This window comes from Hoplias malabaricus, chromosome 3 (assembly GCF_029633855.1).
Source record: "Hoplias malabaricus isolate fHopMal1 chromosome 3, fHopMal1.hap1, whole genome shotgun sequence".
NCBI classification, from domain to species: Eukaryota; Metazoa; Chordata; class Actinopteri; order Characiformes; family Erythrinidae; genus Hoplias; species Hoplias malabaricus.
The window spans coordinates 20,175,188-20,201,368 of record NC_089802.1 but is presented as its reverse complement, the minus strand read 5'-3'; the positions used below and the strand labels follow the sequence as shown (position 1 = coordinate 20,201,368).

The 26,181-nt window shown below is 38.3% G+C and overlaps 2 protein-coding genes across 4 annotated transcripts in view; one reads left to right on the top strand and one right to left on the bottom strand.

Annotated features, from left to right (window-relative positions):
* The window catches only part of plcd3b (phospholipase C, delta 3b), a 33,686-nt gene extending 21,824 nt beyond the window's left edge, over positions 1-11,862 (bottom strand). For 2 of the 3 annotated variants that reach the window (XM_066664967.1, XM_066664968.1), the window contains exons 1-4: positions 11,406-11,477; positions 9,716-10,092; positions 5,000-5,158; positions 976-1,204 (exon numbers count right to left, since the gene is read on the bottom strand). In XM_066664967.1, coding sequence (XP_066521064.1) covers positions 976-1,204; positions 5,000-5,158; positions 9,716-9,809 — 482 coding nt within the window. In that variant the 5' untranslated portion in view covers positions 9,810-10,092; positions 11,406-11,477. Of the gene's footprint in view, positions 1-975; positions 1,205-4,999; positions 5,159-9,715; positions 10,093-11,405; positions 11,478-11,763 lie in introns of those variants that run through there. The other variant, XM_066664965.1, reaches the window with a different exon arrangement.
* Positions 11,863-12,053: 191 nt separating this feature from the next.
* Positions 12,054-26,003, top strand: acbd4 (acyl-CoA binding domain containing 4). The gene is given in 12 exon segments (XM_066663762.1): positions 12,054-12,188; positions 12,362-12,585; positions 14,201-14,321; positions 14,975-15,059; positions 15,272-15,392; positions 15,723-15,838; positions 15,840-15,867; positions 19,509-19,597; positions 19,695-19,893; positions 21,185-21,396; positions 23,174-23,227; positions 23,319-26,003. Coding segments are annotated over 11 exon segments (1,305 nt in total). The 5' UTR covers positions 12,054-12,188; positions 12,362-12,437; the 3' UTR covers positions 23,451-26,003.
* The last annotated feature ends 178 nt before the right edge of the window (positions 26,004-26,181 follow it).

Sequence of the window (26,181 nt, the reverse complement as noted above, 5' to 3'; positions counted from 1 at the left end):
TCTAATACCAACATAAACTGACCTCTGTAATGTTGATGTGCTTGAATGCTATCAAATCCGCACAGATATTTTGAAATATCTAGTATAAATCCTGCTCAAAAGCACAAAGGCTGTTGCTGCAGCAAAAGATGATGTAAAACATCTTGTTAGTATCTTTGATTTCAAAGGAAAGCTGAATTTATTACAGTGTATGTGCATTGTTCCAGCCTGCTCATACCATCTGAGCGATGCATAAGCTTCTTATGTATATTTAACATTTTCATTAATTCATTCATTATCTGTTAGCGCTTATCCACTTCAGGGTCACGGTGGGTCCAGAGCCTACCTGGAATCATTGGGCGCAAGGCAGGAATACACCCTGGTGGGGGCGCCAGTCCTTCACAGAGCAACACACACACACACACACACACTTTTTTGAGTCGCCAATCCACCTACCAACGTGTGTTTTTGGACTGTGGGAGGAAACCGGAGCACCCAGAGGAAACCCACGCGAACACAGGGAGAACACACCAACTCCTCACACACCTGGAGCGCGAATCGAATCCACAACCTCCAAGCCCCTGGACCTGTGTGACTGCGACACTACCTGCTGCGCCACCATGCCGCCCTTAATATTTTCATTTGCGTTTATTATGTTATGCTAACAATAAAACATACACTATACACCCAGTAGTTTGTAGACACTCTATTGGTACTACTGGCTAATACCTAATGAGTGATACATTAAGGTATGTGTAATCTCTATAAAATAAACAATGCTAAACCCTCCATGCATTACGTATCAGATGAGTTGGCATGGGCTTCGTAATCTAGAACTAATCAGTACCTGACTAGACCTACTCACAAACTTTCTTAGAAGAGTAGAAGCTCTTCTTGCAGCAAAGAGGGAAATTAAACAGATGGCTTCATAAAAAAGCTCTGGTGGAGCAGGTGCCCATATAGTGTATGAATGAGTTAATAGTTGCAGAAGGATATTGGTCGAGTTTTTCAGTTTGGCTCATGTTGTTGACTCTCTCTTGCAGTGTGCGGATGCCACGGGCCCAGTGCTGTGCCTCCTCTCTGCTGTGGCACTGCAGGTCCAAACTCTTCCGTCCACCTTTAAACACAATAGTCAGACACTGCTCCTCTGGCAAAGAACTGGTCTGTCTCCTCAACATATCTGACTGACAGCCCTCACGCACACATTCCACCTCCATCACAGAGACTGAGAGAGAGAGAGAGAGAAAGCAGGGAAAAATATCAGAAAAACATGTGTATAAGGATTAGAGAAAGAAAAAATAGTGACAAATGTGTACCTTTTAAATATTTGTTAACAAGGAATATTTTTTTAGCAAACAAATAAGTAAAATCAGTAAATATCTCAAGACAGACATTTATTGCTTTAATGAACAAATAAGAGAAAATTCTTTTTAAATACACAAGGCAATAAACATATTTTTCCCTCTCTAACTGAAGACCAGTTCCTCACCAATGGGAAACCTGTGTAAACCACTGTATTTGCTTATTGGACCTTTTATACAGTAATATTTTTAACACGCAAACATACTGTAAATCATGAATAATTCTGATGTGCCATATTTGCTGTAAAATGGTGTCTGTGTGTTCTATTCAAACACAGGCTGTTTAACTAGGGCCTCAATACAGAACTGGAAATTTAATGAATAAAGTGTCTTTATCCAGTTGTAAAAGCCCTAAGTCAGCATGTCAAACTGGAAACAACCTGAGAGTTCCTAATATTTATTTAAATCTATCCAAACCCAAGGGGAAACTGGGAGCTGACATGAAGCTCAGATGGGTATTTTCAGCACAAAGAAAGTCCAGCGATGAGATCTCTCAACAACATAAATAACAGCAAGGAACCAAGTAATCAGAAGCACTAAAATACACTAAAGTTTTTTTTGGGATTCATGGCATTGTGGGAAGTCAAAGAGAAAACACTACCATTCAAAAGTTGTAAATCACTAGCATTATCAATTATTTTTGTATGCATTTATAATTTAAACAATGAGAACATAAATACCAAATAATTTGCCAAAAAAAATATATGCTTTTTTTTTTATTAAATCTCCCAAGAACTCACAGACAAGAAGTCATCCAGTGATAATCTACTGTACTTATGTATTTACATTTGAGAGCATCATCTGAATTACGATTAAGGAGGTTTGAATACCAATGTTATAGCTTAATTTTGAATGTCAAAAAAACTTTCCAGTGTTTCTAGCAACATTTTTAATTAAGCATGTATCTAACTTCCCTCTTAAAATGCCTTGTCTGTTATTCTGAACACTAGTTATTATTTATCTATTTGTAGTAACTATTTATATGAACATGTGTTACAATGCACTGATCTTGGCCCCTTTTCTCTTCTTTAAAGGCAATGTTCATGACTATAATCAAAAAACACTTTTTATAACATTCAGATAATTTTTCCTCACCATTTGCTAGCTCTCCAGCCTGTTTGTGCTAGCAACCAATCTAAAGTGTTTACCAAGCCCGTGTCTGTAAATGAGTCAAAAACAAACTGTCTCTGTCTGGTATGATAGGCTTTCACTTTCTCTTTCTCTCTCCTCATGGCCAAGAAAAAGCACCTGTTATTTTTTTAGACAATTGAGAGAAAACCAAACATTCAAAAGCACAAATCGGGATGAGGATAGTGCTCTAATCATGCTCCATAGGTGGGTAATTTTGACTTTGCTGTTTCTGATCACTCAAATTGGAAATGTCTCCATATTTGGGAGATGGCTAACAGCATTACTAAAAGTACTACAAAATAAACAACTTGAGTTACAAATTAGTTTCTGAATAAAAACTTACAAACAAGTTAAACTTCAGCCATGTTCACACAACATGCTCACATTGATATGACTACGCTCACCAATCAAAATTCTAAAAGCACTGTACCACTTGGTCCTGCATGAACTTATTGCATCATCAAATGTGAAAATTATTTTGAATACACAACTGTACTCCAGAGAGAAACTGGCAAATATGCCCATTCGTAAGTACCAGAGAAAGAACATGAATGGGTGTGTACATACACATATGCAGCTCTGAGTTGACCACATCACAGAATAACTGAATTTAAGATTAGGTTTCTATGTAGAGCCTGCACTGCTGCCAAGGCAATGATTACTCTTCATGTAAACTATATGGGAGAAACCAAAAAGTGGAGGGCCACGCTCTTCCCAGCCCATCTTGGCCTGTAATTAGAGTGTTCAATGCTGCTTAGAGGGCAGGGACAGATACCCCCCTTGTCTGCGCTACAAATAGACCAGGCCTGTAATAACAGACAGAGCTGTGGCCAGTAGACCTGGGCACTGCTGTGTTTATACAGCCATAATTATGAGGTATACTTTAACATTCTCCACCTTTTTGAAAGCAGGCTTCACATTGAGCAGTAGCCCTCCACTGAACATTCAGACAGGCAATGTCCGAGATTAACTCCTGAGTTTTCCAGTTTGTCCCTTCGAGCTATCCATAGTAGTACAGTCTGAATCTCTGCTGATATACTGTATCACTCACATTCCAATACAGCTATATATAGGATATTAAATAAATATATTTTAGAAAACTAATGTTGGTCTGTACAACCTACACTACAGGGCCAAACATTTCTGGACTGCTGCACCGCTTCTGAAATGAAGGTTATCAATAAGCAGTTTGTCCTGCTTTGCTGATGTAACACGTTCTACTGCTCTGGGATAACTTTAAACTAGATAAGTACATGGTTGCATTGTTTCTATGGAGATTAAATAGTGGTGTTTAAATGTGTGTAGATTTCACAGTCAATCAATAGAATGACTATCGGATTTGAGTGAGTGCTATGTTGTACTGAGAGAACAGGGATCGATCAAAATGTGATCTACGCATCACCTGTTTGTTAAAGAGCATGATAGTACCAACAAAGGAGTTCTTAGGAGAAGAACTGTTGATCCTCATCAGCCTGGAAAAGTTTACAAATCCATCTTTAGATGTTTAGATATGGCATCACATCAATGTGGAGGCTGCAAAACCACAGCAAACCTGAACTCGATGAGCAATTACAGATATTAAATGAATGATTGAATAAATATTCTAAAGGAAAATGCCAGAACATCTGTCTGTGAACTGAAATGCAAGAGGTCATCCAGGTCATGCCACAATACAACCACCTTAAGCACAAGTCCTTCTACTAAAAATGGGTATCAGAATAAATTTAGTCTTTGAAATAGCTAAACACTGAATTGAGCATTTTGTTTATGAAACCCCATCAAAATATCAGAGGTGAAACTGTTTTCTTTGGAGGAATGGACTTAAAATCCTCCAAGCTGATGTGTGGTATTGATCAATGGTTACTGGAAATGCTGAGTTTCAGTTACTGCCGTACACATGGGTAACACCAGATACTGGAAGAGAAGCTTCACATGCCTTAGACACTCACAGAAACAAAAAAATTTTGCATCATTTTCCTTAATAAATACATATATGCAGAGAAACAATTTGTTTATGCACCACTGTACAACAAGTGTGTAAAATTGTGCAACATAAATTATAAGTTATTAACTAATTAAGATATTTTTACAAACATTTTGCCACTCTGTGTATATATACACTAACACACTTATGGAAGAAGTACGCCACTCTTGAAAACTCACAAAACTAGATTAATGAATAATTTATTCTTTCTGCATCAGGTTCTGGGGTGCGGTAGGTCCAGGACCTGCCCTGAATTACTGGGCACAAGACAGGAACACACCCTGGACAGGGTGCCATAACACCAAAGCAATTATTCACTCAGACATTCACACCTATGGGTAACTTCTCACACCAACATGTGTTATTGGACTGTGGGAGGCAACTGGAGCATCCAGAGGAAATTCATGCAGAGATGGGGAGAAAACACCAAAACCCTCAGAGACAGTGATTGCATCCACAACCCCAGGCAATGACTATCCCTGTTGCCTGGGGTTGCCATAATGCTGTAAAGCCATGGTCCCTTGGGTGAAATTGAATGACTCACATGTTTTGGGCTTGCTGAAGGTCTTGTTGGATTCGCAGAGCACTGTTACACCATCGTCCTGTAGCTTTAGCATGCGCTTCCTCTGCCAGTGAGGAGAACGAACCTTCAGCATGCAGGAGCCCTGCAGCATTGTTTTCACATCCTCATCATCCTGAACACCTGGAGTGTGAGGGAGAGAGAGAGAGAGAGAAGGGACCAGAGAGACAGAGAAGTGGGGGGTGTTAAGCTAGTTGTTTTAGATTTAGTGCACATATAAATCTATGCCATTTCGAGGCTGTTTGGCTTCTATGTGGCTATAAAATGCCAGGCTTGGGAAAACTGTCTTACCAAAATTTAATTTAGTAGAGAGAGAGAGAACTGAGCAGGCTTTGATGGTTGCCATAACCCTGATTACATTTTTTACCTCTACAAAAAGAACAAAACACAATACCTTACTATATACTGGTATTGTATGCATGCAATATAACATAATAAAAATACATTTGTGTACTTTAATAAATAAGACAATTAACCTATTAATGGCTAAAAATGTACAGGTTTTAGATTGTGTTTTACATTAATATTTTTTTAAAATAACATCCTTATATCAGCCACACAACATGGTGAAAAGTGAAACTATGATTGCTTAACTTCCTGAAGTAAATTTGCTTCTTAATTCACTTTCTGAATACAATTATAAAGGTTGATGTAACATTGTTGATCCAAAAAATCTACACAAATTTTAATTAAACTAAGCAAAACAGAATTTTAGACCTTGGGGTTGAAGGGCACTGTGTGTTTGTAGGACCTAGGACCAAAAAGACAAAACTCTACCTGGATTCATTAGATAAGGAAGTATGACTGTGACATTTTTCCTTCATACATACATGTTGGTTAAAGTTGGTCATGAAAACAATTTAACTCACTTACAAAAATCATATGAGAGACTCAGCTCATGCAAACACCCACAGGACCTGATCTGAAATATCTGTACTTTATTGCACATTCTGCACATTTAACTACGATGCTGTAAAGATGAATTACTCTAGCAGGAGCCCTAGAAGCAAAAAAACAGAATTTTGCCTAGTGTTCCTTTAAGGCTAATATGAAGATAAACGAACAAACAATTTAGAGATTAAAGTTAAAATGTGGTATATGAGGTGCAACTTTTTATGAGATCAGAAGCCTGAATCTGCTGATACCATTAAATTATTGAACCTGAATTATTTAGCAGTGAGGAAATAAGTCTTGGACATGGTTTGACCTACACTAACAGCACATTAGTGTACCTTAGCAATGACAATTACCCTCTAAAACATAACTGCACTGAGAATGACCATAAGCTTTTGTTAATTTTATTCTTTCCATAAAGCTACTTTCTCACAATGCCTGCTCTCCACTGCCTGCTGTCTTTGGGTGTAACCACAACAACACAACAACAACACCAACACAGCAAGGGTGGTGTAGTATGGGTCAGTATTACTTGCTAAACACATGTCTGTCAAAAAGTAGCTTGGCCATTTCAGCTAACAGTGATAGGGACCACCTACTAAATACTGTGGCTCTTATCACTTGCCCCATTATAGCTGCACAGCCTGAGTTCATCCAGCCTCCCAGAGAAAAACAAGCCTGAGTTATTGAACAATGTTGACCCTCTGTGTTCCCTTGTATATCAGATAGAGCATTCATATTCTGAAAGCTCTTTATCCTGTTCAGTGTGGTTGAGGGTCTGGAGCCTACCCGGAATCATAAGGCGCTAGTCAGTGCCCTGGATAGGCACACCCTGCATAGATCTCAGATAAATCAACTGCACAATACTGAAACATAGTAATGGTCCTTATATTTTCCCCTAGGGAACAACTGACTAATGAACCCTCTAAACCTAATCATCAAAGCAGCTCAAAGTACAGACAACTCCTGTCACACTGTTCTGAAGCAATTAACTATATGCGGGTGAATATAAAAGGAGCATTCGCGAAAAGACGGCCGAATATATGCAACAAAGGTTTTTAAAAAAAGAAAGAAAAACATTTATGCAGAGACTTGTATTGGTATTTTGGAGAGACATATGGTGCCATCAAGATGTTTTTTCCCGAGGAACTCCAAGTCTATTTGAAGAAGACAACACAAGGCCTCATTCTACAGCAGTTACAACAGCATGGCTTCACTCAATTATAGTTCATGTGCTTGTCCATCCTGTCTGCAGTCCAGATTAATATTTTATTCAAAATGTATAGTGCATTAGGAAGATGAGAATCAGACTACAGAAACCACAGAGTGTTGAGCAGCTCAAGTCTTGTTAATAGCAAGAACAGGCTCAAGGTTCAAGTAAATTTGCAAATAACAGATTTAAGGTTTTTATTGCACACAAACAAACGGGATGTGTGTGTGTGTGTGTATAACATAGACAAAATTGTTGACACCCTTAAACAATGCTTCCTTCCTCCTAAATTAAAAGGGATGATATTAAAAGCTGTATAACTGCTTGATTTTGGTATGTCAGAGCAAAATGAAATAATTTTTTTACCGAAATATTGTGACTACAGCTGCAAATAGTATTAAGTAGTTCAATGTCTATGGGACCATAGCCAACCTACCTGAATATGACCACAAGAGGGAAAGTTACAGCAGATTGAACAGAAGGATAGTGTGAAAGGTACAAAAAGAACCAAGGGATATTCCCAAAGAGAAACAAGTTGAACTCCAAGGCCATGGTTGATCAGTGTCTGACCACACCATCTTTCATTTACTGAGTTCCACAGAAGAAACTGTTTAAAAAAAGAAAAAAATCAGAATGGAATTTGCTAAAATGCATATTGACAAACCACAATTCTTCAGGAAAAATGTTCTCTGGACAGAAGAGCCAAAACTGGAGCTTATTTGGAAAGTCACATCAGCTCTATGGTGACAGAGGAAAAAACTAAGCTGTTAAATGAAAAGATCATCAAACCTACTGTGAAAAAAAGGAGGCTCATTATGTTTTGGGTCTGCTTTCCTGCATCTGGCATGGGGTACCCTGTATCTGTGCAGGGCACCATATCATCTCAAAACTATGAGGGCATTCCGGAGCGAAGAATTACCACCAAGTATCAGAATGCTCTGTCTCTGTATCATGTGTCCTCCAATAGGATAAAGATACACAGTTAAAAGCACTCAAGAACAGAACAAAATACTGGACTATTCTGAAATGGCCTTCTATTAATCCTGATCGAAATCATTTTTAAACATGCCATTTCCGTTTGATTTGTTTATTTTTTATTTATTTAATGGTGTCTCAAAAGTACGGAAACACCTTTGAGACATCCTGTATATAGGGCTGAATGAGTGCAGCAACCTCAAGTTAACATGAGCCTCCACTTACAAAGAATTTCAGGTACATGATAACTTTTGTGGCTAACTGCATTACTATCTGACTAATCAGTAGCCCAACTGGCCGTGACATTTACTTTCAACTCTGCAATAGCACTGTATCCCTTAGGCAATACAGTAATCAGCTAATGTGGTTTAGTAGCAAAGCGTATTCAAATAAAACAGCTTTCATGGCAAGACTTTGTGTTTCTGAATGGGAACTGAGTGCAGTTACACACAGCTACAACCACAGACAACATAAGCTCATACAGAAAGAATTCTCTTGTAACTTAACATCTTTCTGATTTTATTTTTATTTAAAATTTTATTTAAACTGTTCTTTTTTTTTTAAACAGTGAGTCGTGAAGATGAACTACTCAGCTGAATTAGTCCCTTCAGTTTTAGAAATTTACACAAATCATTGATCTTCTCTAATAAAAATGCTAAAAACTGGAATGCAGGGCTAACAGTTAAGAAACACACATTCTAATTTGGTCTTGTTTTGAATAAAATAAATCCCAGCATTCTTATTTATAACCTATGATGTAATCTTATATCTTGTAATCTGTTTTAATTTAATCTTCCAGATGCTTAGTTTTACTTGAGTGAATTATTTAGATCCAGATGTAAGCTCATAACCAGATTCCCTACATTAACATGTTTATGCTCCATTTCCACAGCGTACTAAGCTCTGGGGCCAGTCGTAATAATCAAATCTGTACTAATATTTTGTCTCAGAACCACAGACAACGTAAAACACTAGACCTCCACTTACTGCACTACTGTTTTATATTAACGTTTGAAACCGTGTGAAATGTAAAACAACCTTTGGTTTCTTATTCATCACCTTTTAGGGCAGAACATTGTGGAAGACTGACATGGTGCATCTAAGTGCAACCACTATTTTTGGAACTGTTCTTAACTCCATGGAACTGTAGCCAAACCAACCAGCGTAGTGCATAATTGGCCTTATGGCGAATGGAGTTATAATACACTCACCTTCAAAAGTCTTATTAAACCTCAAACATGTGTGTTATATCCCCCTAATGATAAGAATTTTAATACTACATCTACTAATACAGCTGATTTTAAATTTCCCTGAGCCAAATCAAATCTGTTTTTTTTTTTTTTTCCCAAATGGACCGTAGCCCCCTTAAAAATAGTATTAAATGTAAAAATAAATAAATAAATAAGTGAGAGTTATAAAACATTTTCATAATAATAGCCTAATAGCCATGGCACTACTACTACCAATAATAATAATACTACAGTTACTGCTACAACTACTACTATTAAGAATGAATACATCAATAAAAACATTCTCTTTAGCCCTTATACTGCAAAATATTTGCACTAGACTGAAAGCCTTTATGTTATGTTGTGTTTTACCTAAATTGATCAGAGGGTCATCTGTCTTGGGTTGGGACATCCCAGCTCCATTCTTCCTCTCTGTAGGGCTGTTCTTCTTTCCAGGGCCCAGCATCTTCTACTTCTTGTCTTTCTCCTGCTCTGTGGATGTACGCTCTTCATAAAAGCGTCGAGACTGAGAGCACTGATTTGTTCCTCTTCCCTTCTCTACCACTGATGGTAATTTAGCTGGACGGAGGGAGGGTCAGAATCTGCCTACAGCTCAGCATGGCAGCAGCAACAGCAGGAGGGGGAGGAGGGGCTCGGAGGAAGCCGATTAAGGCACATGAGCGAAGGATACCGCCTCTTTCTTTCTTTCATTCTCTTTACTGGCTCAGTCGCAAACAGCTCCTTTCTGCCTATATAGGGCACATAGTGGGGGAGAGGAAAAACGTATTAAACATCCAAATACTGCATGATGCTTCTGGCATTGGGCCATAAGCTTGCATGTCTCCATTGTTGAATTGTGCTGCTCTATTTGGTTGTAGAACTCTATTTGTCTATTTGTGACCTACGTAGTGCACTACATAATAAGTCGGGATCCATTTACGCTGAGCGTCAGTTTGTTTGAGGTAGAGAAAGAGAGGCCGGGGTAAATGGAGGTCTGGCTAAAACCAAGTGCGTCAAATGTGATGCTCCTGCTGCATCCATCCTTCAGCTCTTTACTCTCCCCTCAACACCTCACAAACCGGATGAATCCAAACACACATCTTGACTCTGAGCCAAGCTGTTTCAAACGTGGTGACCTCATTAATTTAATAGAATATTAGCTGTACTTACTGAAGAATGAAGCGGATAATAACCACAAATAATAAAAGGATACGCCTAAATTCGATTGTTTTCATTATTATTGCAAATGTATTCGAACACTATTAAACAGCAGAGTTTATACAACCTAAAGATGAGACTCGTGTCTTTCTTACAATGCTGCCTTCTAGTGGCCATAGAGAGAACTACACAGTGGAGCTCTGAATAAAATCATACACTGATCATGGACATAAGCCAAAACATGAAAATAAAGAGTTTGTTTCACAATTACAGTCTGCACACACTCAGTACTATTCTCGTATTAAAACAACAAACAAACAAACAAACAAAAACACACAGAACTTTAATTAATTTTTTTCATTCATTAATAAGTCATGTCATGAAAGTCATTCACTTTTATATTAGCATTCCTGATTAATGGTATAAGCTGACAAATATTTGTTTTAGACGCTGTTTAATCCTAAAGGGGTATGGAACAGGGACTTTAATCTGAGCCGGATTGGAGCTGGGAGTCGATTCCCTAGAAAGGGTCAACCGAGGTCTCGATTACAATTCATGAGGAATCTAGAATCGACTTCCAAGTTTGCACTCATTTTGCACAATTTATTTAGTTAGCTATATGCTAGTTTGTAATATGTTAGTATAAAATGTAGAGGCTCGAACGTCAGTGTGAATGGTCCAATGTAGTGATAAAAAAATATTTACATAAAAATACCATTATTTTGGCGCTCATAAAGCACCAGGCTTTCACAATTAACGGGGATTTAGCAACGAGCTAGCTTTTAGATGAGCTATATAAAATGTCTCCGTTGAAAATCAAGGGTTTTTTTATCTTAAAAAGTGTGTGCAGTTTATAAGCTTTAAAAGGAGTGTTAAAACGTCTCAAACAGGTGAAATGTCCCACCTGTCCTCCACTGTCAGTGAGTCCTGGACTGTTTATGGCCCATTTCAGCAGCTCACCTGAAAATCACAAACCCTCTAAACTGAGACAACCCCATTTGTGCCCCACACAACTGAGGTTGTCTTAGCTCATTGTGACTTTGCTTAATATGTACCTCGTCAAAGACATTTGCTGCTATTAAGCAATTACCCCAGACTCCGCCTGGTTAAATCTTAGCCTTATCATTAATCTCTAGTGACAGCCATGGCCCCACATACAGAGTTAGTAGACTGCCCACACGTATCCAATGAAAGTTGTGCTGACTGAGATTGCACACAATATTTTTACATGGTTGAGAAACCGATCACACTTGGAAACTTACCGGAAAACGTAAACAAAACTCAAATTGTAAACATTAGGACAAGAAGTATATTTAAATGCACTATGTGAATCAATCCTTGGAATTGACTCTATTGATTTCCGTCCCTTAGAGTGGGAGTCAACTCCTTTGATTCCTGGAATCGAACAATCAAACCGATTTGTTGGTTCTTCGACTATGCCACGTGACAGGAGCCGGAACTTAGCTCTTAGTAGTTGGTTTTACAGAGGGCAGATGTAAACAGCAGTTCTGACAGCTCTCTTTCTCTTATGAATGACTGGTTTCACCGGCGTTTCTGCTTCTGTGTGTGTTTGGCTGTTCTGTGACTCGGAGAGCCTGTTGCAGTTTGTGTCATGGGCGCTGTTTTTTCTTAATCGTGTGAATAGTTTAGTGTTCGGACAGAGAGGAGGACAGCAGCAGGAGAGGAGGTGAGTGGACTCTGACCACAGTTCAGTGGCTGCATTTGTAGTTATGCTCACCTAGTAAAAACGCAAGCTAACATAGTTTGTTTAACATTACTGTGCATTAGAGAAAAGTGTGAGTTTCGCATGAACTGTACGGTGCTAAACTAAATCACTGCTCCTGGCTCTTTCACCCGCAGGCTCTGTGCTAAAGGTAGAATGTTTCTTGGCACTTAAGCTAGCTTCACCCACCGCTCACACTTATACTCTCCTGAAATGAGCATTGGGCCTTTCAGTGCTCCTCTGGTTCGTGTCATGGAGAGCCCTGACTCCCAGAGAAGCCCTTCAGACCAGACCCAATCTGAAGATTGCCAAAGACAATTCCAGGCAGCAGTGGATGTCATTCAAAACCTGCCTAAAAATGGCAAGTATTACACAAAAGAGCAGGTTTTACCGTCAATATGAGCTCTGGTGTTTATATTAAATGCAACTAATCATAGCCATTAAAGGTGCAGTTGGTTGTTTTACCAAAGTAAATGTTTGTTATTGTGGTTCATCCACACTGTCACCAGAAGTTGTGCATCCGAAAACAGGTTTTCTCACGCACAGAATGCGCTTGTGCTGATGTGTGATATTTATACTAGTATTATTTGTACTAGTTAGAAAATGAAATTATATCACCCAGTGCACCTTTAAAGGACATCATTTTAATTTTCTTATAATTAGAAAAAATGCAAGTTATGCCTGCCTCTAATATCTCTGAGATTGGATTACACCACTGTGCAGTGGGCAGGGCTAAATAATAATGAGCAAAAATATTATTTCACTTACATATCACTCCAGTCCCAACTATCACAAAGTGAAAATACTCAGCTCAGAGACTCTCCCTGATACTGTTACACACTTCACATTATGAAATAATTCAGGTTGACTTTAAGCAGGGATACGCATTAATATCAGGACCATATCTGTATCAGCATATATTTAATTAAAATATCAGGAAAGTAAGTTAGAATTACTTAGAATAATGTTATTTTGTTTATCAATATGTACATCAGCAGATAAAGACTAATCACTAAAATATTATAATGATCTTGTTCTACAGTTAAAAGCTGTAGTTCATCTGCTCTGTCTACATGGCTAGTCTTTCATCCTGTCCTTCAGTGATTAGGACCCCCACAGAGCAGGTTTTATTTGCTGTGTTTGATCCACTCATATCTGTGCAATACACACTATTATGCCACCACCACGTCCTCAGAGTCTGAGAATAATTCACCGCCCAGATACCTGCTCTGTGGTGTTCCTGACCATTGAAAAACAGGGTTAATAGGATGTAACAAAATAGGCAGAGCAAGAGATGGAGCAAGCTCTGTAACTGTAGAACCACAAACTGCAGCTACATGGCAAGTGGAGCTGATTAATTAAAAAAATTAATGTGAAAATTAGCTAATTGCGTGTTTGGATTGATGAGCGTATACATGAAAGTTATCCACATTGAACCATAATTCCCACATCGCTGCATCCCTAATCGTATGACTGAATTAGAATTAGACCTTTAAATTAGTTGTTGTAGTGGGAGGTACCACTGGGCTGCTTGCACTGCCACAGACCCAGCCCACCCAGACTCAGAGGAACTCCTGAATCTCAATAGTGCAACCTTGTCCCTCAGCAAGCTAACAACTTGAACCCTGTGTACCCTGAACCTAATCCCAAAGGACAAGCATCAGCGTGACAGAGACCGTTTGAGAACCACAGAGCAAACTCTGTTCGTAAACCACCTCTGATGAGGGATGGCTGCCTATGGAGAGTATGCTTCCAGTTTCCACATGGTTTGGCATGTTCCCTCGCATCAGGGGATAGGAGTTTACTCTTGCTACACTTTCCCATTATTCGTGTTCCTCAGCGTCCAGTGGGGTTGAGTCTGTGGTAGCACAAGGGAATCAGTGCTCTCTCCTGTGACAGTTGTAAGTTAATTCTAGCATGGATAATATGTTTATGGTGTTTTGCTGAATATCTATATTGTTGAATGTTATGAGCAGGTTCATACAGGCCTTCCTATGAAGTGATGCTGCGCTTCTATGGCCTGTACAAACAGGCCGTATATGGCCCCTGCAGTGTGTCCCGACCTGGATTCTGGGACCCTGTTGGCCGCTACAAGTGGTGAGAGTTTGTTTGCTTTTTCAGGCTCCCATGTCTTAGCTGTTTTTAAAAGAAAATATAGGCAATATATGCATGCATGCAATAAATACATGTATTTGGTGTAAGTAAACACTGGTAGTTTTTAAAATATTTAATTTGCTTCCTACTTCATGTAGTGTGTATATATATATATATATATATATATATATATATATATATATATGAGCTCTGGTGTTCATATTAAATGCAACTAATCATAGCCATTAAAGGTGCAGTTGGCGGTTTTACCAAAGTAAATGTCTGTTATTGTGGTTCATCCACACTGTCACCAGAAGTTGTGCATTTGTGCTGATGTGTGATATTTATACTAGTATTATTTGTACTATATGTATATAATAACCTACTCTGCCTACTGCAGATTATCTACAGTCCCCTTGAATATATAATGATTTTTGAATGAGTCAAAATACAAGGCATTCTGTCAAAACAGATGTGTTTTAGATAAATCTGTTTAATTCTTGGCCATAGAGAAAGGTTGGTCAGTTTAATTGAACTGATTTTGATGTTTAAATGGACATTGGGAGCAGTGTAAAGAAATGAGATGTTAAAAAAAGGACCCTTTATATTCTATTAGACACCTGAGTCTAATCCAGCGTTCTGTTTTGCCATTTCAGGGATGCCTGGAACCGGCTTGGGGAGATGAGTCAAGAGAATGCCATGGCTGCTTATGTTGATGAGATGAAGAAAGTCGCACAGGAGGTTAGTTATTTGTATCCACTGCTCTGAATTTAGGGTAAATCAGTTAATCTCACTTTATGAAATCTGAAACAGAAGACACTGTAGTCTGTCTCTGTAGATGAGCTCTGTCTAGCTGGACACACCTGCTGAAGACGACCTCACAAATGAAAGACTTATGCAAGAACATGTTTATATTCTTATGACTGTTGAATATTGTAACATGTTTTCATTAGGTTATAGACAATATGCCCATAAATGAGAAGACAGCCTCCTTTTACCACTATTTCGAGCCACTCTACCATGTCATTCAAGATATGCCTAGACCCCCTGAGGAACTTCTGAGTTTGAGACAAGGTGAGACAATATATATATAATACTGAGGTTTTAATGCACAAAACACAACACATCCTGCTGACTTAGGTTATTGAGTCTTTTGCACAGCACTCATTATATTTTATGTCTTTACATATACCATAAGACAGAAAGCAAACATTTTGTTGTTACCAGGTCCAAATGAATTAGAATCTGAAAGGAGGGATTTTTTTTTTTAATAAACCTAAATGTTTTGTGCAATACAATTTTAGAATGAATAACATAAAGCAAAGGCTAGCTTTGAATTCTACTCTAGGTCAATTATTAATATATATATTTATAAGGAATTACAATATGTGTGTTGTGTATTAGATATAAATGCTAATGAACCAACTACTAATTCAGCTGAGGAGGTGGATGGTGCTCTGCAAGAGGACACAGCCCGAGAGCAGGTGCAACAGCTCAGACTGGATCTGGAGCTTGTGTCTTAAGAGTGACCCTCAGAGTGAGAGTACAGGTAAAAGGTCAGAATGCAATTCAGAGATAGGTTTAGCAAAACAGTTCAATTAATGTCTATTTGGGGAAAAGTTTGCACTTTGAGCATGTTTAATGCTGGTATGGAGCGGGGAAACCCTTTTAATGCTTTATTTATGCAGGCTATGGAAACATTGGTTATATTCGTTTCATGCTCATAATACTTTGCTATTTAAAAAAATGCTCACATTGGCTGCATTCAAATGTCAATTCAAAATTCAAATGTTAGTTAGCTAAACTAATATTTAGAATGTGTCCACGATTGAATAAGACATGGGGTTGTCATTGGAGTCTTTAGCTTGTCAAAAAAAGCTCCATAAAAAAGCGCTCACGTTCTAATGCACCAAATAGAGACATAAAACGTGTTAAATAAGATGGTGTTTCACTGAGAGGCTATCGGTGCAGTACAAGTGCAAACAGCATCTAATCACATAGCGTAGATCAGATGATGGGAGGACTAGTTTGGCAGGAAGGACGACCACCATCCCCACTCTGCAGCTGCATCTCCACGCATTTCTCTGCCACTACGTCAAAGGACACTGTTCCAATCAGGGATCCTTTGAATACAGCTTTGAAATGCAGCTGACACTCATTTACCCACAGCTCTCTGTCGATGTAGACAAAACGAACAGAAACCAAAACCTCCAGATCAGACCGTATAAAGGTATAACATTTCCATTGACCATGCTACCTCATTTAAGCCATTTTACTTGAGGGCCGTTTATTTATCTGTAGACTGCTATGCAGAAATCTTTGCAGGATATATGCACTGAGAACTTCTCCAGAACGATGTACAAAGATATTCATCTTATGAATAATATAGAGTACTATTGTTTTTAAAGGGCAACTCCAGTGAGATCTTTTTTTAACAAAATGTAACAAAACATGATCAGGAAGTTAAACTTTTATTCTTTTGGGTGTTTGACTGTTGATGTGAGAAATGTCTCCCAAGTAATTTATGTTAGAAGCTTCTGTTTAAAAGTTTGTAAAAATAACGTGACATGACGACACAAATTACTTAGGGCAAACCTTAACACAATGTAAAACAGATATGAGACATACACACATGAACACACACACTCGCAAGCAGTTAGCCCGTCACAAGTGCCAAGGGAAAGAATGATTTCATTTGAATCATCTGCAAGTAGACAAGTATGAAGTTTATTAAAGCACTAATATAAGGAATATTATATATATTACGAAGACTCCTACAGGAAATTTAGGTTATTATGAGTATTTTAATCAGGACTGCATAAGAATAATTCCTTAATTTATTTAGATGTTAATTTACTTAGTGCTACCAATTAAAGGGATTGTCTAAAGCCCTCAGCATACTTCTCTCAAAACGAAATTCGCAAGGGCTGGGCAAACTGAGAGCGCCTTCACAATCTTTAAAATGTCGCATATATTCTGCGGTTTCGTTTTGCCTGTCACGTACTCTCCTCTAGTGCAGATGCTCTGAGAATTGCTCCTCAAAGTCATCCATGTTGGTGTTGTGACACGCCTCTTTTGTACTGACCAATGAAAAGGTTGTCGCGAGTCGTTTATGCCGCGGAGTTCACCCAGCTTCAATGTGCACGACATGGTGAGTGAAGCCTCCACACCACGTATGTGGTTGTTCGTTTTCTCCTAAATTATGTAATATTTTATCATCTCCGCAAGAAGTATGCTGAGGGCCTGAGACTGGGGAAACGCAGCTCTCAGCTCCGCGTCTTTTACTGTGTGTGCACACCGAAAGTGACAAAAGCGTCACAGCGACCGGAAGTCATTAATTTGAGCGCCGCGAAGTGTAAGATTTCAGCGACGCAATGAAGTTCAGCTCCGATCAACTTTATGCAAATGAGAAGTGACGCGCGGCGGTGACTACCAATCAGAAAGAAGTCTTCACGTTCCATCAGAAACGCTCCACTCATTTTTGGTTCCTTACTGCGTCTGGACTTGTTTAAAGTTCAAGTATACAGTATGTTTTGTTGTTATTACAACTGAAAGTGTAAATATTTGCGCTGAATGTTTAAATATAGCTACCTTTTTGATAAATTACAATATGCCCAAATTACAGTTGACATTTGAGTAAAAAATAATGTTCAGTTATTGTTACATAAGAATAAGCAAAATAAACATTGCTGTAGGTTTGTAATTGAAGGGGTTTTTATTATAAAATGAGGTAAAAGATAAAAAGTCTAGCCAAGGTTGTGATTAATTTGTGAATAAATAAAGCCTATGTTCTTACACTGGTTGCTGTACTTAAGGGGCGCTGCCTGCTCACATGTTGCTGGACACTTCTCACCACCTGCACAGGCGACATTGAACAATTTTATTGCTTTCGGTGTGCACACACAAAGGTGGAACGTTATGTTTGATGTTTTTTATTGACGTTTTTATTCACTGTTTGAATTACTAAACAAGCTCATTATCAGTAATGTAGTTAGCTATCTCCAGAGTTTGGAGACATTTCTACCTTAAGTGATCTGAAACAACAAAAATAAGTCAGTGTTACCTTCCTATGGAGCAGGAATTGAGCAATATCCTCTTTTCGGGTCATGCTTTTCAATCATAGGAGTAGTCTTTCTTGTGTAAAACAACTCCAGATGCATCTGCCATGATGAGAGAGAGAGAGAGAGAGAGAGAGAGAGAGAGAGAGAGAGAGAGAGAGAGAGAGAGAGAGAGAGAGAGAGAGAGAGAGAGAGAGAGAGAGAGAGAGAGAGAGAGAGAGAGAGAGAGAGAGAGAGAGAGAGAGAGAGAGAGAGAGAGAGAGAGAAACTAGCATACCGGGCAGAGGCTGTTTTTTTTCCTCCCTCTCATTCATTTACATACACTCGGGCATGTTTCGAGCACACAAATAAACAAACAAAAAAAATAAAAGTGTTTTTTTTTTTTTATTTTTATTTTTTTTTTTTTTTTATATGTATTAAAATCATGAGCTATGCCTTTAACTAGTCCTACAGTGTCCATTCGCTTTATGCACTGGCTCAGACATATGTTTGAATCCCTGAATTTTGAATGGTCCAGGTTCCCGAAAATCACTTAAGCTACACTCATTGTGTCTGGCACTGTACAGGAACACCATCTTTACTAGTTAATATTAGCTGTACTGTTTAAGTAGCGCCTTTCTGTAAAATGGCCCTTCACGATAGACAGCAGCCGTTCCCCCGGAACCCAAATGAGTGAGAAGAGAAGTGACGGGGCTAAAAGGCCACTGGTGCTGCTCTTTAAGTAAAGGATGAGTCTGTGTGTCAATATTATTTCTACAACCAATGTTAACAACAATCTTTGGCACTCTAATGTGCTGTCTGACTTAAAGTCAGTGAAAGTTTAGCCCGTGTTGTTCAGTATGTTATTATAGTATCTCTTAGAGCCAGAATCTAATGACTGAATCTAATCTATATGTAAAACTAAGCAATAAACACTGACATGCTGCATAGAAATTCGTTGATCTCTGTTAACATACTGATGCAAGGGTCTGTGAACATTTGCCGTTTACGTCTGATATTGAGAATTTGATGATGCAACCTCTCGAAGCTATCTGTCATCTGGCATGGCCTTCATGTAATGAACCTCAAACAAACACCTTTTATCATTTACTCACCGTTAAAGAAGAGTGATGCATCTTCCACATGTGTGTAGATTTGCATCCCTCAGAGATTCTGGTGCGAACTAGTGACTCGGAAAGTGAAATATTCTGCGACTCAGTGGAGCAGCTGGACAATATTAAGGTATGAACCTCAAAGGTTGACTCCTTGGCAACACCAGCCCATGCTATTGTTAGACCTGACTAGCTCACTGTGTGCATTATTTGCCCCTTACAAACAGCTGGTTGCTGGGCCATACAGCGACCAAAATAGGCATGTGCTAACAGACCACAGTGGCGTCCAGGGACAAGACTACACACCCGTCTCCCAGATGGGTGCTGGGCAGGGTGGAGAGGGGGCTGGGGATGGGCGCGGCCCACCAATGAGGAGGAGAGAGACAGGAAGAGAGGGGATGAGGCATGGATGGAGGGAACATTCTGGTAAGTTCTTTTAAGATCAGAAAATGAAAAAAAGAAATCAAATTTACAACCTGGTCTTAAGACAGCGCCTTGCAAAAGTTAATGTACTGTCAAAATTAATTTTAAGTACAAGTTATTAGAAAATCTATAGAGAAAATGCCACAGAACCCTCAACAACTAAATAGCAAACTTTTCAGTTTGTAGTATGTCCACTCTCAATCTTAAGTACTTCTGTTCAGAAGTGTAGATAATTTTCTACATTTCCAAAATTCTTGTTTAAATGTTGGTTTGCTTTTCTGCATCTCAACATCCAAGATATCCCCAAAACATTAAATGTTGCTGAGATCTGAGCTTTGGAGTGGCAGTCTATTGTTTTGAGGGCACCAGTAGGTTCAGTGATTGACTTGCACATGTTCTTCTTTTTCATTATATATTCTTTTCTCAGTAATGGCTTCCTGACAGCTCCACATCCTTTGAGAGCTACTAGTGTTAAATTGAGCCCCCCTCCCACCACCAAACAGAAACACCGGATTTTCAGATATAAATCATAGGTTTTACAAATAATTTTTATTTATTTAAGATTATGTTTGAGTCTACCAGGTCATAATCTTTATTTATATCTTTCTAAATACACAATTTTGGAAACTCCTGTTTTTTGGAGTTTTTTTCATCTTAAAAGAGAATCATCGCCTCAAAAATACCTCCTCATTCAATGTTGACTGGAAAAAAAAAACTAATTACTTTGTGTGTAAAAATGCATTGTTTTGCATCGGCCAGAAGGCAATTTAACTGCCTGAATTTCCGATATTCGGTGTCTACGTTTTAACATAGAAACGATTTCAAATGTAAATAACAAAGTTATAAATAATTAATGCATTTTTAATGGGTGTACAGTTTTAATGTATTCCACTTGTGTTTACGTTTGCGGTGAGAATTCACTGAAACAAATTTTTAAAGAATCATAATAGAATCCAGTAGCACTAAGAAAAAATAAACAAATAAATAAATAAACCTTGCCACCTTAAATATTAATGCCTAAATCTAGAATATTACAATACCATTTAGGTTGTCAACTGAAACTGCCTCACTGTTAAGACAAATCATTTTGATTGCTTCATGCATGTTATAAAATTAGAAAACATGATCTGCCAATATCATAAAAGGATTGAGTTTGGTTAAATGTACTTAAAACAAAGATCAAAATCTTAAAAGACATTTACAACATTTTACAATGAGAAATACTAAGTATAACAATTAGATTTAAGGTGCTTTTACTTGTCAAGTCATTGTTTTTTCAACGTGTTGTGCTCAGGAGGTGTCCCTTACAGTAGTGGCAGACGAATGGGGCATCCAGCCTCAGGTGCAGGAGGAGGAGGAGGAGGAGAGGATTCTCAGGGAGGTCCTGGAGGGCTTCAGGATACTCAGGTGCAACAAAAGATCGTGTTGGCACTGCGTAGGCTCCGAGAAGATATGCAGAGTGTAATGGAGCGGCTAGAGGTGGTGGAGGGCCTCGCTGCAGCTAATGTAAGAATCTTCTTATAACCCCAGTTTATATTTATTAACTATTGAGATTCGTTTTAGAGCATTAACTGCTGCAGGATATCAAAAGTACAGAATCGTATTACTGCCACGCGATACCTCAGATAATTTCTCAGTATGTCATTATTATGAGATAAGCATCTCATTATTATGAAATATTATGTAGTAAAAACATCAGTGTAATGTTTTATGTGTTTGGGCTTATTTTCCTGGAAAGTGGCCTAATCAGCGGCTCATTTGAGTGCTGTGAGCACCAGCTCCATGCGCTGGGTTGGTTTCACCACTAAAGCTAAAGAGAAGGGTTTTTGTCTAATTTTAAAAAGCCTAAATCATTTAGTGCTCTAGATATTCTGGAAGTTTATTCCAGAGTTTGGGGAGTAATAAGGAAACGCTGCCTCTTCGCTTGTCAATGACGATTCCATAAGTCGGCTGCTGAATGCCAAATGAGCTCATGGTCAAAGTCAAACTCATTTGCTTTGTGCAAGAAGTGATGTCAATAACAGCTTTCTGCTGTAAAGATTCTGAGCTCTTTGGAGCGCTTTGAGATGATACGTATCTCATAATTAGAAGATACTTAGTTCATAATTTCGAGATATTTATTACATGAAAAAACTGCCAAGTGCCAGCGGGACACTAATGATGTGTTCTTAAAAGTGATGCTGCAGGCCAATTAAAATCTTACAGCAGGCCGAAATCTTACAGCAGACATTCACCCCTGCTTTAGAATTGATCAGCTCCTCCATTGGAGAGGCTTTAGAATAGATCCTAGATCATTTCTTTGAGGGTTTGATTGTATACAGCCAAGAGAACATTAGTGAAGTCAGGTACAAATGTTGGTTAAGTTTTTAATAAATATTAAAGGTGTATCTACAAACTTTTGGACATAATAATATATTTAATACATCCAATTTCTTTTGGAAACTTAGCTCCCATCTCAAGTGAGACAAGCAGCCCACTTGTTGTTTTAAAGGACGTTTGGAGCACTTGCAAAACGGAGATATCTGTGATTTACAGTGAATGACACTATGTGGTATTCATACCTCTGGGGAAGTGTAATTGAACACTACATCCATATAAAATCTGACCGTAGGGTAATACACAAGAGGAAACCAACTGTCCAACTGAAAGCTCAAAGTAATGTATTACATACAGAATCATTAGAAAGAAGTTGACATGGAATATTTATATAACTACAGTGGAGTACATGGTTTCAGTCTTTCCAAGAGCACTTATAAATTCACTATCATTAACAATACAAACAGCAAGCTGGAGAATCGTAACAGTGTAAATAATGAATAATAAATAGTGATAACCCTGATGTTGACATATGGAGCCCGTAAGATCAGTCTATCCAGTGAAAAGAGAATTTTGCATTATGTGTTTATATATTATGTATACCGTTGCTGTTAGAACAAAATCTTGTATTTCCAAAAGATAAATAAATACGGTAACCTTACAGGCAAGGGACGAATGAACAATTAACTTTGAATAGAAGCAAACTGAATGTCATTTTGGACCTATCTCTTGGTCCTTTCATTATTCAACTTTTACAATATGTACATGACAGCTTGTATTTTATATATATATATATATATATATATATATATATATATATATATATATATATATATATTTTTTTTTTTTTTTTTTTTTTTTTTTTTTTTCTGTTCAGTTACAATATGGATGATATATAAACTGAAACGTATCACTAGCTTTCATATTGCATTACATTTAAATGTTGTCATTTGTTATTACTTTTAAGGCTCAGAATTCACAATGGAGGTCTCATATGCAATTAACAGCTCAACAAGCTGAGGTAAGCCTGAAGTAGTGTGAAAACAGCCATTCAGAACTTGAAAAAATATGTAAGAGTTGTATATTCAGTGTGAGTTCACTTGTGTCCACAGGCAGAGAAATGGTGGCCATTTGACATCTCTGGACAAACCCTGCTTCTCCTGTTGGTCTGGCCTTTCATCGCTCAGGGAGTGCTGTTTTTGCTCAGGAGGAGGAAGAAAAAAACTCATACATCTCTCCTATAAATGTGCATTGAGCAAAGAACACTGCATCCTGCATTAAGTAATGATCACTATTGTGTTTTTAATTAAATGAGTGAATGAATGTGTAAAGTGCTGCTAAGGGATTTTTCTAATCTAATGACAACAAATATTTATAGATTTTCCTATATGGAAGAGAATAATAATTTAATTGCAGGAACCGTCTAGCTTCAGAATAATATGTGATTTATTTTTTTGTTCAACATAATGTGTCAATCTCATTCACTTACATCATATTTGTAACTATTTGTTTTTGTATTAGCAGCCCATACATACCTTGAAAGGTACATGTGTCTGTTCAGATGGGTCAATATGAATGTAATCTGCAAGTGTTAATCAAGAAAACTGACCAGCATGGGATCAGATGCCACAATGGACTATATCACAGGCACGCAGAGATAAATACCATTAATACACAGGAAATGTGTTCAGTACAACATGCACTACATGACCAAAAATATGTAGACACTTCCCTTTACAATATTTCTTCTAAGATCAAGGATATTAACAGCTTGTTTGTTCCCTTTTGCTGCAATAACAGCCTCTAATCTTCTAGAAAGGCTTTAGAATCTGTGTAGTGGAACATTTTGGAGGACAAGATGCTGTTCATGGTGACTTATCCATGTCAGGTACTGATATCAAAGGATTAGTTCTGGGTAACAAACACCACTCCAACTTCTCCCAAAAGTATTAGATGGTGTCCTTTATCTCCAGAAATCACATTACTGCTACATAGTCCAATGTCGGGGGGGGGGGGGCTTTTTACCCATATTGTTAGCTAAATGCGGCTTGGTGAACTAATGCTCATATGCAGCTGCCCTACTGTGTCGTTTTTCTTTGGAGACTACACAGAATGTGCACCTTAAAGAACTTAAATTCACCCAAATTTTAAGTGGTGTCTACAAACTTTTATACCTATAGTGTACAAAATGTGTATTATTTTACTGCGTGTGAAAACTTGTTGAATTAATAAGGGAGAATATGCTTGCTAAATAACTAATACCTTCATGAAGAAAGAGTCAGTGTGCCAAAGGGAGGCATTCAGTGGCACGACTTTGATGAGCGAGCAAGTGCTCGGGTTACTCTGCGTTATCACGTCTTTTTTTTTAATTATTTTTGCAACAAGTTTGGAGAAAGCACTGGATACCCCGTTGAAATATTTCTTCAAAGCCATCAAAACGGGCCTCTTTGGGCTGCCATGACCACGGAGTGTTATGTTCATGTGATATCAATGGATCATTTCAGTGCATTGTCTGCATCATCTGGGTCACACGCACACATTATCATACTGCATCATCTGAGGGAAATGGCCAGCTAACGTTAAGTTATTCGTGTTATATGTGGGATAGGTTCGCGATTGAAAAGAATACCCGTACCTTTAAGGCTCTGTTTTGGTCGAATGGTATTTCTTTGGCGTGAGCTTTAACTTGGTAAATACACTTACAGCTAGGAGAGCTAAACAGTTTGTCTTCAAACTTGTGTGATGTATTTCAAGTGAAAATGAATCCTAGGAGCCATATTGCAGATTAATTTTCAGCACAAAGCCTTGAAGAGTGTAGTTTTCCTGGACGAAGCAGGCCTTGCTGTTTTGTTATGAAGGTGCAGATGTTAGTAGCTAACAAACGTTAGCCCAACTTCCTTAGCGAGGAATGGCCACGTCTATTTCTGTAAATGAGCTATTAACTGTGGTTTATTTCAAAGCTGGTATGAAATTCAATGAGAAGAGATTCAGTTTAAAACTAGTTCTCAGTGAGCTTATTAACAAACACGGTCGCTTCAGCTGGTTAGCCGAGCTCTAGCAGCTACCAGCTGGTTATAAAGAGATGTGTCTGACACTGGCCTTTGTTTGAATGCATGTTCACTATTGGAACGCACCACAGTGTAGTATTTTATTTAATAAACCCTACTAGAGACGTGCTTTTTGATGTAATTTTCTCTCTGCCGAGCTGGGTGAAGCTCAGAGCTAAACTCAATTGGCTAACTAACGTTAGCAAAGCAAGCAAAGAGCAGCTAACACCCCTCATTCACTTCACATTTAGAGCAGACACTCTTAATAAAACACGCTTAATAATCGGTGGCTGGTTTGTGTTGAGAAGTAACGACTCATTTTTCGACATGTCCTTGAAGGTAAAAACACGTTTATAAGCTCCTCGAACACACGCTCACAGCAACGCCACACTCAATGGCTAAACACTGCTGTGTGAAGAAGGACTACTTTGTGGATGAAGAAGGTCTAATCCCACCGCGTGCGCAAGGGAAGTTTAACCTTTACGAGTGCACAGTAAATCTCGAAACTGCAAAAAAATATAATGTAATATTTTCTAATATTGATCTGTGTCATACTTTATTTGTATTTCACTACTGTATTACGGTTCTAATCGCTGAACTGTTCATTATTTTGGTGCTATTAAAATGAGTTCTCCCCACATTAGTACCGATTGTAGCGTCCACTAGAGTGACCGGGACAGCTTTCTGTTGGATTGACACCTAGAACTGCCAATCAGCGCGGAGCTGCGGGGTAGCAAGGGGCGAAAAAACTTTTGCACCAATAAGCTTCTTGCGGAGGCGTACCTCGATCGGAAATGAAAACAATTGGTTATTTGTGGGAAATGTAGTCTTTGCAGCGGAAGTCTGCGTAGCACACCAATAGGTATAAGGACTCCAAGTTCCAGAATGCAGGGAAAAAACGAGGATGCGCCTTGTAGGAGGGGGAGGT